The 14688-nt window shown below is 33.3% G+C and overlaps 1 protein-coding gene across 1 annotated transcript in view; it reads right to left on the bottom strand.

Annotated features, from left to right (window-relative positions):
* LOC143248137 (uncharacterized) overlaps nucleotides 1–14688 on the bottom strand; it is a 41152-nt gene that overhangs the window by 2402 nt on the left and 24062 nt on the right. Inside the window, exons 4-6 of the mRNA XM_076496570.1 lie at nucleotides 6501–6693; nucleotides 2056–2238; nucleotides 1510–1677 (exon numbers count right to left, since the gene is read on the bottom strand). Of these exons, the coding sequence (XP_076352685.1) occupies nucleotides 1510–1677; nucleotides 2056–2238; nucleotides 6501–6693 (544 nt within the window). The remainder of the gene's footprint in view (nucleotides 1–1509; nucleotides 1678–2055; nucleotides 2239–6500; nucleotides 6694–14688) is intronic.

Here is a 14688-nt window from a genome sequence, read left to right as displayed (position 1 = left end):
CAATGTCCCAGTAATTCATCGCGCTCCATTTCGATTCCTTTTTCACTAACTACTGTAGTGTTTAGATCATGTGCTGGACCCGACATGGCCAAATGGGTTAAGGCGTTCGACTCGTAATTTGAGGGTCGCGGGTTCGAATTCCCGTCGCACCAAACATGATCATCCTTTCAGCCGTGGGGCGTTATAATGTTACGGTGAATCCCACTATTCGTTGGTAAAAGGGTAGCCCAAGAGTTGGCGGTGGGTGGTGATGACAAGCTGCCTTCTCTCTAGTCTTACACTGTTAAATTAGGAACTGATAGCGCAGATAGCTCTCGTGTAGCTTTGCACGAAATAAGAAAAAACAAAATAAAAAACAAAATCATGTGCTTAATTAGTTGTACAGTATTTCTGTTCAAGATAATACTACTAACGGATATGACGTCAAACGAAACCTTTCTTTAGTTTAATCAGTTAGAATATTTATTATCTTAGTTAAGTAACGATACTTACAAAATTTAAAAGTCTGTAAGTTTAAACTGGAAATTTTTCTTTTTGATTATTTTATTCATATGCTCTAATGTTTGTGTGTTTTAGCGAAAAGCTACACAATAGGCCCTTTGAGGGAAATAGAACCCCGCATGTTATCTCTGTAAGTCCATAAACTTAATGCTGACCCATCAGAGAACTATTCGAATGAAAATGGCGTACAAATAACATACGAAGATTGTAACCGCTTACTGTTAGAGTTATTTTGACGACATGTTAAACAGCGGAGATATTCTATAAAATATTTAAATAGTTGTTCTATACGTACTATGAAAAGGATTATGATACATATGTTTATGTCTCTTTCTTTCATCCCTATTAGCGGCTCAGCAGAAGGTCTGTAAACCAATGATGCTAAAAATTGGATTTCGATATCTCTGCACACACCACCATATTGTATCTTTGCGCTTAAAAACAACCCAACAAAATTTTCCTCTACACACCTTTATATTTTTTTTTTAGCTTCTTAGTCTTAAGTTGACTTTTTTCAAATTGCTTCTGATTTAAAAAGACATGTTTACGTTTACATATATCTCAAACTTTAATTTTACACGTTCAGTCTATCTGATGAGAAAGGCCCCAGCATGGACAGATGTTTTGAGCGTTCGACTCGCAGTCTGAAGGTCACGGGTTCATGTCCTTGTCCCACCAAACGTGCTAGCTCTTTCAGCCGTGGGAACGCAAAATATGTGACGGTCTTTCTTATTCGTTGGTAAAGAGTTGCCCAAGAGTTAGTGGTGGGTGGTAATGACCAGCTGCCTTCCTTCTAGTCTTTCACTACTAAATTATATACTGCTAGCGTAGTTAGCCCTCTCGTAGCTTTGCTCTAAATTCAAACCTATCTAATGAGATAACAAGACTACACTTTTCGTCCAGTGTACCTCTACCATCAACTTTATGAGTTTAATTGTTTCTTTTCGATAATGTATTGTACATTTCAACCATTAAGAAAAACAAAAACAAATATATTATTATTAAAACCTGTAGTTTTTCTTATAGGTGGCTGCTGCCATAACTCTGTTTTCCATTCCCATTTGAGCGCCCTCTAAAGATTTGTTCCGTCTTTCATGCTTTCTTTGAGCTGCAGCATTGAAAAATATTTGAAGTCCACGTGAGAAGTCGTCAATGCCCACTTCTTCTTCCGTATCGCTTTAAATGAGAAAACCGAAATGTAATAGAACAAATCTGACAAAGATAATTAACTAACACATAATATTCAAAATATGCCAAAGGCATTTGACACTCGGTGCTCACGTTATAGTTCAAGTTTATTAAGAATCAATTACAATTAACACATGGTTATCAACCGTATGCAGAATATATAAGAAAAGACACATAATAAATACATATTGCTCAATCTTGCTAAAAATGTATTGTTTTCATTTAAAGACATAATAACTTCTTCACCTGCTTCTATGGATGAAATTAGTTTTTTTTCTTCTTTTTCGGTAAGTAAATATTTAGAAGTTAATTTCTAGTGTAGTTCTACAATTTTGAGTAAAGTCGTTTCTAGTATTTATAGCTCACCTATTAATGTCTCTTTCGTTTTCTGAGTCACTAAAAACATCAGAAAAAGAATATTCGTTTCGATTATCGGAGCCACAGGATGGAAGTTTTACACTTTCACATGTAGAGGGCGAACTGAGCTGACTGAGCCACAAGTCTCCACATACTTTCTTATCGCAAGCATGGCCGCTAGTAGAGTCATCTCTGATGGGAAAATATTCATTAATTATCTCTCGGCCCGGCATGGCCAAGTGTGTTAAAGCGTGCGACTCGTAATCTGAGAGTCGTGGGTTCGCATCCCCATCGCGACAAATATGCTCGCCCTTTCAGCCGTGGGGCGTTATAATGTGACGATCAATCCCACTATTCGTTGGTAAAAGAGTAGCCCAAGAGTTGGCGGTGGGTGGTGATGACTAGCTGCCTTCCCTCTTGTCTTACACTGCTAAATTAGGGACGACTAGCACAGATAGTTCTCGAGTAGTTTTGTGCGAAATTCAAAAACAAACAAATTATCTCTCAGTTTTAGTTTTATTCCGTTTTACTATCGCTCTCTTTCTATCAAGGAAATGTATGTTGTTGTTTTTCTCTATTGGTTCAATTATATGTCGAAGTTTATATTTGTAATTAAGGTAAGATATAAAAAGAAATAAACTGTTGTTTAAAAGTGACAAAATACTACATTTTTTTCTTCTGAATTACTCATACTCTTTTAACTCAAGTTTAATTGCAGTTCGAGAAATCTTAAAGACTAAAAATTATATTTTATATATTTTACTCCTCACTAAGCAGCACAAATTCAAGAAATATATGAAAAAACTTTATTTCGTGATCAAATATTTTTTATTAAAGACTGGTACGTTAGCATTCTATTTGTGCGTGTATGCGACGAAGAACCAATTATTCTACTTTGCGTGAGTAAAAATGAAATAAGGTAGGTCCCGTATTCTTAATGAGAAAATTCTAAAATTAATCACGAATCCAATGAAGATAGGGTGTCTGTAAGTGAAAATCTTAATATCCAGTTTTCGAGATTTGAAAAAGCTGAAAATATATTCTATTACTATGTTGAAAGAGTAAATAATAATGCATAAGTAAATAATAACGCATAAGTACTTTCTCTAACATCTTTGGTTTAATACGACAAAGGTTGTGCTCTTGTCATATACTACAACGTTTAATGAATAAATAAAACACTCGTTTTTTTATATACAAACACAAGAACTGCTTATAGCCTTTGTTTTGTTTTCATCCAAGAATTAATTATTTTAAAAATTATGTTAGCTTCAAAGAAGTTTTAGTTCCCAGTTAATAAATATTTTATGCGGTTCACAACAGGATATCTAAACAATTCATTACCTTGCGGCAAAAATAATAAAACCAAAACCTTCTTACGACACTATTTTTACACGAAAAATTGTTCTGTTCTCATTAAAATCAATAACATTTTGAGTTTTTATAGCATATAGATTTTGTAATATTGAAAAAATATATGTTTGATCTCGAATATAGAGCATGAAACAATGATTTCGTCTGCGATATGACATTAATAGAGATACCATGTATTTCGAAATTACGTATTTGCTGGAGAGGCATTTGGTTTTCAATTTGTCGTTAACCTGTTAAAACAATATTTTGTTTTACAAATGTTAACGACGTTGTCATCTCTTGATTTTTATTTTTGTTGTTATTCTAAAAGTAATGGTTGTGTATTCCAAGGTCTCATTTTGGATAGTTTTCTTATTCAGATCAAGTCATTTTATTGACCTGCATGGATCACAGTGTCTTAAACTATAAATCCGTTTAGTAAAGTCTAATTAGCTAGCTGGGAAAAACTGTGGTTGCGTTCTCTGGTACAGATTTCTTGACGCGTTAACACCATGGTTACGTTTCCCCTGACTTCCCTTAACTGTAACATACTCTGCAAATTATAGATGCTTTTAGACGATTAAAATCTCTCACCTAAATCGTCTATTAACGGAAATCAAAAGAAAGATAATCAAAACAATCAAGGTATAATTATTTTATTTGAAACCTTTATAATACTTTGTTTTCGTTTTGGATTTCGCGCAAATTTAGCAGTGTAAGACTAGAGGGAAAGCAGTTAGTCATCACCACCCACCGCCAACTCTTGGACTACTCTTTTACCAACGAATAGTGGGATTGGTTGTTTGGTTGTCACATTATAACGCCCCCACGGCTGAAAGAGCGAGTATTTTTGGTGTGACGGGGATTCAAAACTTCATAATATTTCTTTCTCTAATTCAAACATAGAATGCTTTTAAAATTTTGTAATTTTGAGTGAAATATGAATTTCGATAAGAGACATTTTCTTTGCTTTTAATTGTTTTTGTCACACTGACGCTGATAGTCTTATACAAGCTCACTGGCTTGTTTTCTTAGAAAACAACTGGTTGAAAGCATGATTAAAAAACATTAATTTTAAATGCTAATTATTCATAATGAAAATAACTTTAATATGACTCGCTGTTTTAATTAAAAGTTTAGAATATTTTCACAAGTTATGAGTTTGTGATGTCGAGAAAACCCACTTTTGTCGACATTTTCTCAACCCAAACGAGCCGTTTTTACATATATACGTTATCAGTTTGTTTTTTGTATCAGACCGTAGCAAATTTTTATCATTCATAACAACCAACTGTGAGTACATTTGTCTACGGATTAACATCGCTAAAATCAAGGGTTCTATCCCCCTTGGAGGACACAGCAGATAGCTCGATGTGGCTTTGCAATGAAAAAACACACACGCGAGTATGTTTTGAAATATTTAATAAAACACGCGAAATAAAATGGACAAGGCGTACACAATTCATAAATCAATACACCATAAAGTTAATATTATTATAAAAGTGATCCATTATGTTTGTTTCTGTTAGTATCCAACACCAATTGGCTGATTCGGTTACAGTAATTTTTTGTGTAATAACCGGGAACTATCCCAAGACGTGCTTGGACAACTTTTTTTACCCGAGAAAAGGGATAAAAAGACCAAGAAATAGGGCACATTTTTAATTTAGTATAGCTTTGAATTTAAAAATACAAATACTTAATCAGTTAAACGAATCAATTATTACCTTCCACAAAGCAGAATATGCACATAACGTCTAATGAGGTCATTAACTATTTAATAACAAATGATGAGGAATATTATCTAGCATTATTTTATTACAGTTTACATCAAGATAGATTAGTGTTAAGAACAGTTTGTTTGTTTTAATTTCGCGCAAAGCTACACAAGGGATATCTGCATTAGTAGTCCCTAATTTAGCAGTGTAAGTCTAAAGGGAAGGCAGCTAACTCATCACCAACCCTTGAGCTACTTTTTTACCAATAAATAATGGGATTGACCCTCATACAGTAATGTCTCCACGGATGAAAGGGCAAACGTGTTTAGAGTAGTAGGAATTCGAACCCACGACTTTCAGATTACGAGTAGAGCTCCCTAACCCCATGGCCATGCCGGGTTTTAGAACGGATATAATGTTTTGATCTTAGTACACAATATTTAACTGTAAAGACAATGGGTATTTTTAGATAAATGTTTTTTCAACTGAAACTTTTAACAAAATACACTTAATCAGTAAGTACATTCAAAACTATACTATTATCTAGAATTGTCTGTTATTTACAAATATTTTTGATTTATCAGTGTGTATCCTTAGCTAGTATCTATAATGATTAGAATGCACAAATTCATGACTGAGTGCTGTCACAATTGATAATATTTTCAACCCTAATATTGATGATATATCACGAAGTACAGTTAGCTGAAGAGATTTAGGTTAGTTTTATATTCGTGCATTAAGCTAGCTACAATATGATATAATCATCGTACTTTTACAATTTAAGGTTTGACGAAAATGGCTTTGAAAAAAAAAGGAGTAGGTCATTAGGTCAGTATTTACAAAAAAAATCTTAGAAACACCGAATCGTTGTTTTCTTATAGTAACGTCACATCGGGCTATCTGCTGAGTCCACCGAGGGAATCGAATCCCTAATGTTAGTATTGTAAATCCGTAGACTTACCGCTGTCCCAGCGAGGGACTACATGAATGTAAAAATATTTGTAAGAATTCATGTGTCATAACTGTGATAATGCAAGTCCAAAAACAAAAACTTGTGATTTTACCTTTCTAATTTTCAAACTTTTTAAAGATAATTTTATCACCTACTATTAGATCATACCCACACGTGAATCAAAATTATTGTTACAAACGAAAAAGAAAGTAAATCAAAACGTAATGCAATTTACTTGTGAGCTGTCCTTGTGACTGAATGTGTTCTATATCAAATCGTTCTGCTCACACTACAATGAGAACTACACGAGACGGTTGCTATTAAGAGTGCGTTTCAGTACAATGTTACTGATAATGTAGAAGTTTTCAGGTGTGTTTTTCATCCTCAGTGACTTGGGAATTTTCTTAGTTTTTATTGTAGAATATACTTACATCGACAACCAATTTGTCCTAAGATCCAAGACATTGATAGAGTCATGTTCTTTAGCTCCTACGTTAAGAAGCACTGCGGAATCGTTACCAGTATCATTGCTAAGGTCAGCCAGTTGGACAACTGTTTCGTCCTTCTCAGGTAGAGTGGATATCTTCATAAACTGGGTTGCTGACATCGAATTATTGTTAACCTCTAAACAAAATAAACAACACATACTGTCAAGAGTATCACAGAAAAGTTAAACATCAAATCGTCGTGTAATTATTGTTGTAAATTGTTTAATGATAGAACTTACGCACGTGTTACAACTATATTGTTTTCTTCTTTTCGGTTTTGAGTTATAAATGAAAACAAAAATGGTAGTTTGTATAAGAAATCACATTTATAAAATGAGTTGTTGTCTAAAGAATATGATGCTTTATCTCTCCTAGCATAATAGTTATGTATTTATTTTCAATCTATTTTCAAGTAGAGAATTCTAAACATTTAGGGACAGGTCATTATGCTTAGGTTGAAACGTTATATTACCTATCCGTGTTAATCATGAAGAAGACAGTTCTGTATAATCACTTACGAATACTTGCCACTCGAGCTGTCAGTGTAAGTAAAGTTTGATCCAATACTACTTCAAGTTTATGCTTGTGAATGTATATATATATAGATATATATTAGTGAAAATTAATACATTTTAATGAAGATAAATAAGCAAATACAAACCTACAACTAATTATATTAGTTTGTTTTAACCTAAAAAACAAGCCGGAACAAGAAAATATTAAATAAAAACGCCGCAGTAACTGAAAACATCCCAACGTATAAGATATATGGGATTATAAAATGTACCATAGATTTTGGAGGTGACTGCGGAAGTAGAATACACATTGCGGTGTAATGGCTATCAGTCTTAACCTTCATTCGCCAGTCTCACATAAGGAATAAAAGAGTAACAACATATAGAGAAATAGAAATTAGGATAGCGAGATATGGGTGCTTAAGTCCACACCGTCCCATATCTATATCACCCTTCACTGTCTGCAGACAGTTGTGGGAAGGTACCTGCTTTCCAAATTAGAGAAGACAAATTAATTGAAATAAAAATAAGAATAAGAAAACATGGTTTTACCATTTGGGAGTAAGTAGCTTGAAAACGTACTTCTTGAAGTTAGCATTCCAACCTCCAATATGATAGAAAGCACTGACTTATAAGTTGAATTAGAGATGAATTATACTAGTATGAAACGTCCTATCCAGGTATCTAAACAAACTATTATAGCTCCCAACCATCAACCATTTATTAAGTCTACTGTTTATTTTATATATATATAATACACACACCCTATTAACATAGGTGTTTTTAATGTTGCTGCTCTTTAACGCTAGGTTTATTTCTAGGACAAAGCTACATAATGGGCTATCTGCGTTCTGTCCACAGAAGGTAATCGAATTACGAATTTTAGTTTCTAAGTTCTCAGATTTACCATTGATCAACCGGAAAGTTACCCTCTAAGACATCGCACTAGTTACCATTAATCCACTCGATGACATCATAGTAGTGACACTATATTACCAGACAGTATCTCAATACTGAGAACTGGCGACAAAATGTTATATTTCTCTCATCAGGCGGCAATAGTGCAAAAATATTATGGTAAATTTACACTGCCTTTCTTAGAGTAATATGACATATCCGAAAAACTACTTAAAAATGCAATTACATATTTATTATGTTGTTTACTTTTTTGCCAGATATCATACATTAACCAGATGGAAATTTCTAAGGAATAGCATGTTGCAACATTGTTGCTTATTTTCTATGCGATGGGCAATTGAAATTGTTTGTTTGTTTGTTTGTTTATGAATTTCGCGCAAAACTACTCGAGGGCTGTCTGCGCTAGCCGTCCCTAATTTAGCAGTGTAAGACTAGAGGGAAGGAAGCTAGTCATCACCACCCACCGCCTACTCTTTTACCAACGAATAGTGGGATTAACTGTGACATTATAACGCCCCACGGCTGGGAGGGCGAGCATGTTTGGTGCGACCGGGAGCAATTCATATTATTAGCATGTTGTAACACTGTTGCTTATCTAACAGATAACGGTGAATTTAAATTAATTATATATTTAAATATCATTTTCCGCTTTTAATCAACTAGCATGTCTTCGTAACGTTAAAATAAAAGTGTCATAAGAAATGGTTAGAATTACAAACAAGTATATACACTGATGTCCGCCTCATAGTAGTCAGTAGCTTTACGTATCACAACTTGAACACAGTCCAGTTTCGTTATGGTGAACTCTAGTTAGCCTGGGAAGGTGTTCACATCTATATGACGATCTCCTCCTCCTATCCAGAGGTGGTGGTTAAAACATGTCCAAAAAGATCCGCAGGAATGTTGAAGATCTAAGTGTACGTTTTCAATATCGCTGAACTCAAGTATGGCAACGAATTTTGAGTTTCTGGTGTTTCCAGATGCACCATACTTGAAACTGTGTTCATAATTCTATTCGCAAGCTAGATGGATCAGTTGAAAAAACTTGTATGTAAGTAAATTAATATCTGTCGTTGACCACAAAACCTAACAACTTACAACAATAAATAAAAATGTATTTTAAAGACGGCTGGTATGTGTATTAAAATTTTAATTAAAATAAAGTACAGAACAACGTTTCAATTTTCTTAGATCATCTTCAAGTTAACAAAGACAGTTCGCAACTGACCGTTGCCGGACGCATGTCTTAGGGACGAGAGTGTAAATGGGTACGGGATTGTAAGGGGCGTTGCAGTTAGATGTTAGGTTATTAATTAGCATAGATATAAATTTATTCCTTTATATTGGTTCAATTTTAGTTTCTGTTCTTGCATAAGTATGGCTTCTTTGATTTTGCGTTTGTTTGTACTTGTTTTCCTACTTTGTATGTCAGTTACCCTGAAGATGACCTAAGAATGTCGAAACGTTTTTCTGTAGTTTATTTTAGTTAAAGTTTTAATACCTTACCAGCCATCTTTAGAATACATTTTTACTTCAAGCGGGTTTCTCGTCATCGTGAATGAATCAAACTTGTCATCAAGAATAACAGTGTTTTATTAGTAACAAGAAATGTTATTCATGTTTAGTTATCCTAAGCTTCAAGCAAAGAAAAGCAAACAAAACCTTAAAAAAATGCATTGAGTGGTTTACATTTCTTAAGAATATTGAATTAAAATAGTCATAAAGGCTAAACATTGTCGAATAATTTGAAAATGTCAAATTAAGTTTAGGTATTTCACCAAAATGTCGGTGAAGTATTGTGTTTATTGTGTTAAATCCACAAGTGAATCCAAATTTTTTTCAATCTCATTGAAAGCAGAATAAGATGAGATCCGGAATAAAAACAAAATGTCCAAGAAAACTGGAACCAATAAACAGGCTATCAGTGTGAATGAATACTACTAGTTTAGTCAATGCTTTAATCACATTTGGTGAGCTCATCGAACCATTTTCAGACAGCTAATGAAAAAGTTGCGTGTTTCTGGAAAGTTGCCATTGGATGGAAGAAATCAATTTGAAAGGCTGGCACGACTTCATTGAAAACATTAATGTTTAAAATCTAAGAAAGACCAAAACATTCAAAGTAAATACATATATGTCCAAGACCGTTTAGATTATTTTTACCAATACACTTTCATAACAACTGCAAATTAAGATGGTGTTTAACTTTATTTTTATTTTAGTTTTCATTTCGTTTTTATTCCCCTTTTTGGTTTGTGTCTGAATTTCGAGCAAAGGTATACGAGGGCTAACTGCGCTAGTCGTCCCTAATTTAGTAGTGTAAGACTAGAGAGAAGGCAGCTAGTCATCACCACCCACCGCCAACTCTTGGGGTACTCTTTACGAACGAAAAGTGGGATTGACCCTCACTTTATAACGCTTCCACGGCTGAATGAGCGAGTATGTTTAGTGTGACGAGGATTCGAAGTCGTGACCCTCAGATTACGAGTCGAGCGCCCTAATCATCTGATCATACCTGCCAGTCCCTTTGGTAAGTAAATCTATCAAGAAATATTCAATCAAAATATTATAATAACTGGTAGCAAAAACCGTGATGATTAAACTAAATTCAATGACAAATAATAACGAAAATATCAAAAATTAGCACGAGAAAAGTCCCTAATTTACCATTTTGTTAATGCTACACAAAATAAACTGTGCTAATTCAAATAATCTGAACACTCTACAATTAGCTACGAACTACCAAAACTTTAATAAAGATTTTCTGACATACCAATTTTCCTGCAATATAAAATAAGTTAATTAATTAGTTAACTATCACCAGTAGATTTCATCGAGGAACATAGGGCCGCAATCGCTTGCGGATTCTTCAACCAGTATTTAAGTGAGTAGGTTGTTAGCCCACTGCACCGAGCCGTCCCTAATTTAGCAGTGTAAGACTAGAGGGAAGGCAGTTATCACCACCCACCGCCAACGCTTGGACTACTCTTTTACCAACGAATAGTGGGATTGACCGTCACATTATAACGCCCCCACGACGGGGAGGGCGAGCATGTTTGGCGCGACGCGGACGCGAACCCGCGACCCTCGGATTACGAGTCGCACGCCTTACGCGCTTGGTCATGCCAGGCCCAATGTAAAATGAAGAGTCGTTAAACTACATTGAGTTGAATCAAAGGCGGAAATTTGGCACAATTTAGTTACCTCATACAAACACAGAACCTTAAAGGTTTCTACAAAGAAGGGTAAGGTAGTAACGTTTGAGCATATCTTGAGTTATCATAGCAGTCTGCATGTCATAGTTCATGAAACAAGGCATCTATGAGCAACCAGTCAAAAAAACATCGACTGTCACACTCTTTGAAAGTCGATTATATTCTTGATCTTCCCAATTGTCTAAAGGTTTGATTAAACCTCTGAATTTATCGTGCTGAAGCCAGCGCTAGACATATCACATCATCAATCTGTATTATATATGCACATAAAGGTAGTGTTTCAAAAACGGAGAATATATAAATATATATAGTTAGATACAAATTTGTTACTTTCATAACTGAAGATAAATAAAGACAAGTAACAAAATATAATTCATAAAATTACTTAGTTAATTAATTTGCAATTAACATTTACTCTCTAGAAACTAAAATTGTTTATGTGTTTTTTTTACATGAACAAACTAATCACGAAAAATCTTCTTAACTGGCATTCACTCAACAATCACATAAACTACGTTACCAGTAGATGAATACAACTTCATATTACTTTAATAAAACGTTGTGTATTATAATTTATCTCGGACAAGCCTTCAATTTATTTTGACCCCCGCTGAGACAACGGTAAGTCTTCGTATTTACAACATTAAAATCAGGCGTTCGATTCCCCTCAGTAAACACAGCAGATAGCCCTCGTGTAGCTTTGTACGAAATTTAAAAAATAAACAAACAAACTGAACACATATGAGTTTCTTACCGCTAATGTTATCTAAAGTTTTTGTCGAAATACTAAAGTTCGAAGTTAATTCTCTGAAGTTAAATGGTTTATAATTTTCGAAGTTTATAAAAGTACCTGGTTAAGTAGCTGTAGTTCCAGTTTAATAAGTGTTAATCACAGTTGTAGCTTCCGAGGTTTATAGCATACCAACCATAGCAAACTAACAATATAAACCGTTTCTTGGTCCGTCGGTTTATAAACATTAAGCAAGATTCTCATATGTTCATTTGACACCTCACTGACAATTACTAGTATTTATATACACACATAGTGCATTGCTGATTCTTACACTCCAAAATCTTCTACAACTTTAGTGAATAGGCAGGAATTTCGCAATACACATTTAACAGTATAAGTTACACATATTTCTATATATATTTTTAACTGAAACAAACATCGATATTAAAATAAATGTGTAATAGTAAACCTGTTACAAACAAATATAAAGAATGCAGCCTAGCACTGAAAGGGTGTAATTTAAGATATCTTCAGGATACATATTCCTAGCTCCTTAGGATTCATGTTTGCCACTCTTGAGAAAGCTGTTTATCATTTCTAAGGCACTGTACTCTGTTCCTCGCTTCTGAGATATTATGCTCGAAGCACTTGATGATTGTGATCTCAACCCCTTAAGAAATGTGTCTAACATATGAAAAACTGTATTTCATAGCTCATACAGGACTGTTTTAAAAGATTATTACCAAGCTAAAACAATGAATTGTGTTTCTAGCTTTCGTGTAAATGTAATATTAATAAATGAAGGATTTTGCTCTTAAATATTGAGAGCATATGATAATTAAACCTTAGGAATTGTGTTCATAACTTCAGAAAAATACTGTCTCTACTTTCTGAGAGATTGAATTGTGATTTTAGTTTTTAGCATTTGTTGTCCTAGCACCTAAATCGTTATAGTCCTGAATTGTGTTTTCTATAGGATTGTGTTTTTGGATCCGTACGTATCACATTCTGTTTGAAAAATAAATTTGATTTTTTTCTAAGATATTTTATACTTAAATCCTGAACAGCTGTATGATCCTAAGTTTTAAAAGATTTGGCTTTTATTTCATTAAAGTTTAGTCTACCAGTATCAGATATTGTATGTTAGTTCAAAATGGATCGTGCTACTTGGTTCAGGGAAATCATATTCCTAGTTGTTAAATTAAAATTTTTATAGCTATGGTAAGTTGATTTCCTATTTAAAGTTTAGGATAAACTCCTGAGATGCTTTGTCAATTTAATAGATTATTCTCCTAGTTCCTAATGAATTATCTTCCATACTTTCTCAAAAACTGTGGTTCTTATTTCTTCAGAATTTGTATGCCTACTTACTAAGGCATCACATTTCTAGCTTCTGAAGGAATATGTTCTTATAATTTCTAGTTTCAGAGAAGTCGTGTTCTTTTTTTCTGAGCGACTCCACTGCTTAACAAAACTCGCATAAATTGATCTTTGAGTAAGAACTTTGTAAAATGTTTTGTACTGAATGTTCTATTCTTTTAAAGTTTATGATAAGAAGTTAAAAGGGAAATCAGTAGTTCATTAACTGAGATTCATTTAAAATTACTTTAATTTGCTCACATATTAGTTATCTGTTCGATTCTTGTTTAACAACATTTAATAAGAAGTAATACTTTCAAATATCAATATTTCATCTTTTGTATTCGCAAGGGTACAATTCTATACAAAACGTAAGTACAACTGATGAAAAATATGCTTATGTCAAAAAGTAATTATAACTAAGCCTAATCTTAAATCAAATGCACTCACCTTTTGTATTACATTGTACTATAGATTGACAAATACATAAATCGAAACATTAGTTAATCAAACTTTTATTTTTTCTGAAGTTGAATGTTTTTTTATCAGATATAAGTTTTCAATTCAAGCCATTAAAATACTGATATATTATCCAAAATAATAACATAACATTCAGTGTTACAACATAATATAAGGGTATAACTTAACAAAATACTTTAACAATAATCTAAAACCAATAATCATAATAAAAATCATACTATAATAAACTATAAAAGTTTACTTGGCAACTGAAATGCATTTAACTTTATAATTTAAAACCACGTCCTTCCAGGAAATCAAATATAATTTTAAATATCTAAGTATCTTGTTTTAAATAATAAAAGTAATTAATTAAAGCGTTTAGATACAAAAGTGGGTTTAAAATTAAAGACTGCAACCGTTGATAACAATATAATGATAAAAAACGAATTCCTGATGAATTATCATCCTAAGCCTGTATAAAGTGTTTTATAGGCTTTCCATTCATTAGTTTCCCTTTTTTTTTCCTAGAGGTTCTTCCCTTGCCCATCGTTAAATCAACGATAAGTTTACGAATTTACAACGCTGACATCCGGGGTTTGATTAGCTCCAGTGGTCAGAGCATTGATTGTTTATGGCACAAACAAACGATATTTTTACGTTGCTGCACAAAATTGGTAGAGAAAAGATTTTGGAGTTATTCTTATGTTTTAGTTCTTGAATCCTATTGAACCTGTGAAGTTTCCATAACTCTTTTTAAAATATTGGTTAACAACAATTATACAACGCTTTAAAACGTATATAATTAAAACGTGATGGAAATATAACAACTTTACTAAAGGCCTGTTACATAACTGGTTTCTCAAGTTGTTATTTTACCTTAACGTTAACTTCACGAGATAACGAGGAGTCAGATTTTAGCAGGACCATTT

This window comes from Tachypleus tridentatus, chromosome 4 (genome assembly GCF_004210375.1).
Source record: "Tachypleus tridentatus isolate NWPU-2018 chromosome 4, ASM421037v1, whole genome shotgun sequence".
Taxonomy (NCBI): Eukaryota; Metazoa; Arthropoda; class Merostomata; order Xiphosura; family Limulidae; genus Tachypleus; species Tachypleus tridentatus.
The sequence above is the reverse complement of the archived record's forward strand: the minus strand, read 5'-3'. Positions and strand labels throughout refer to the sequence as shown.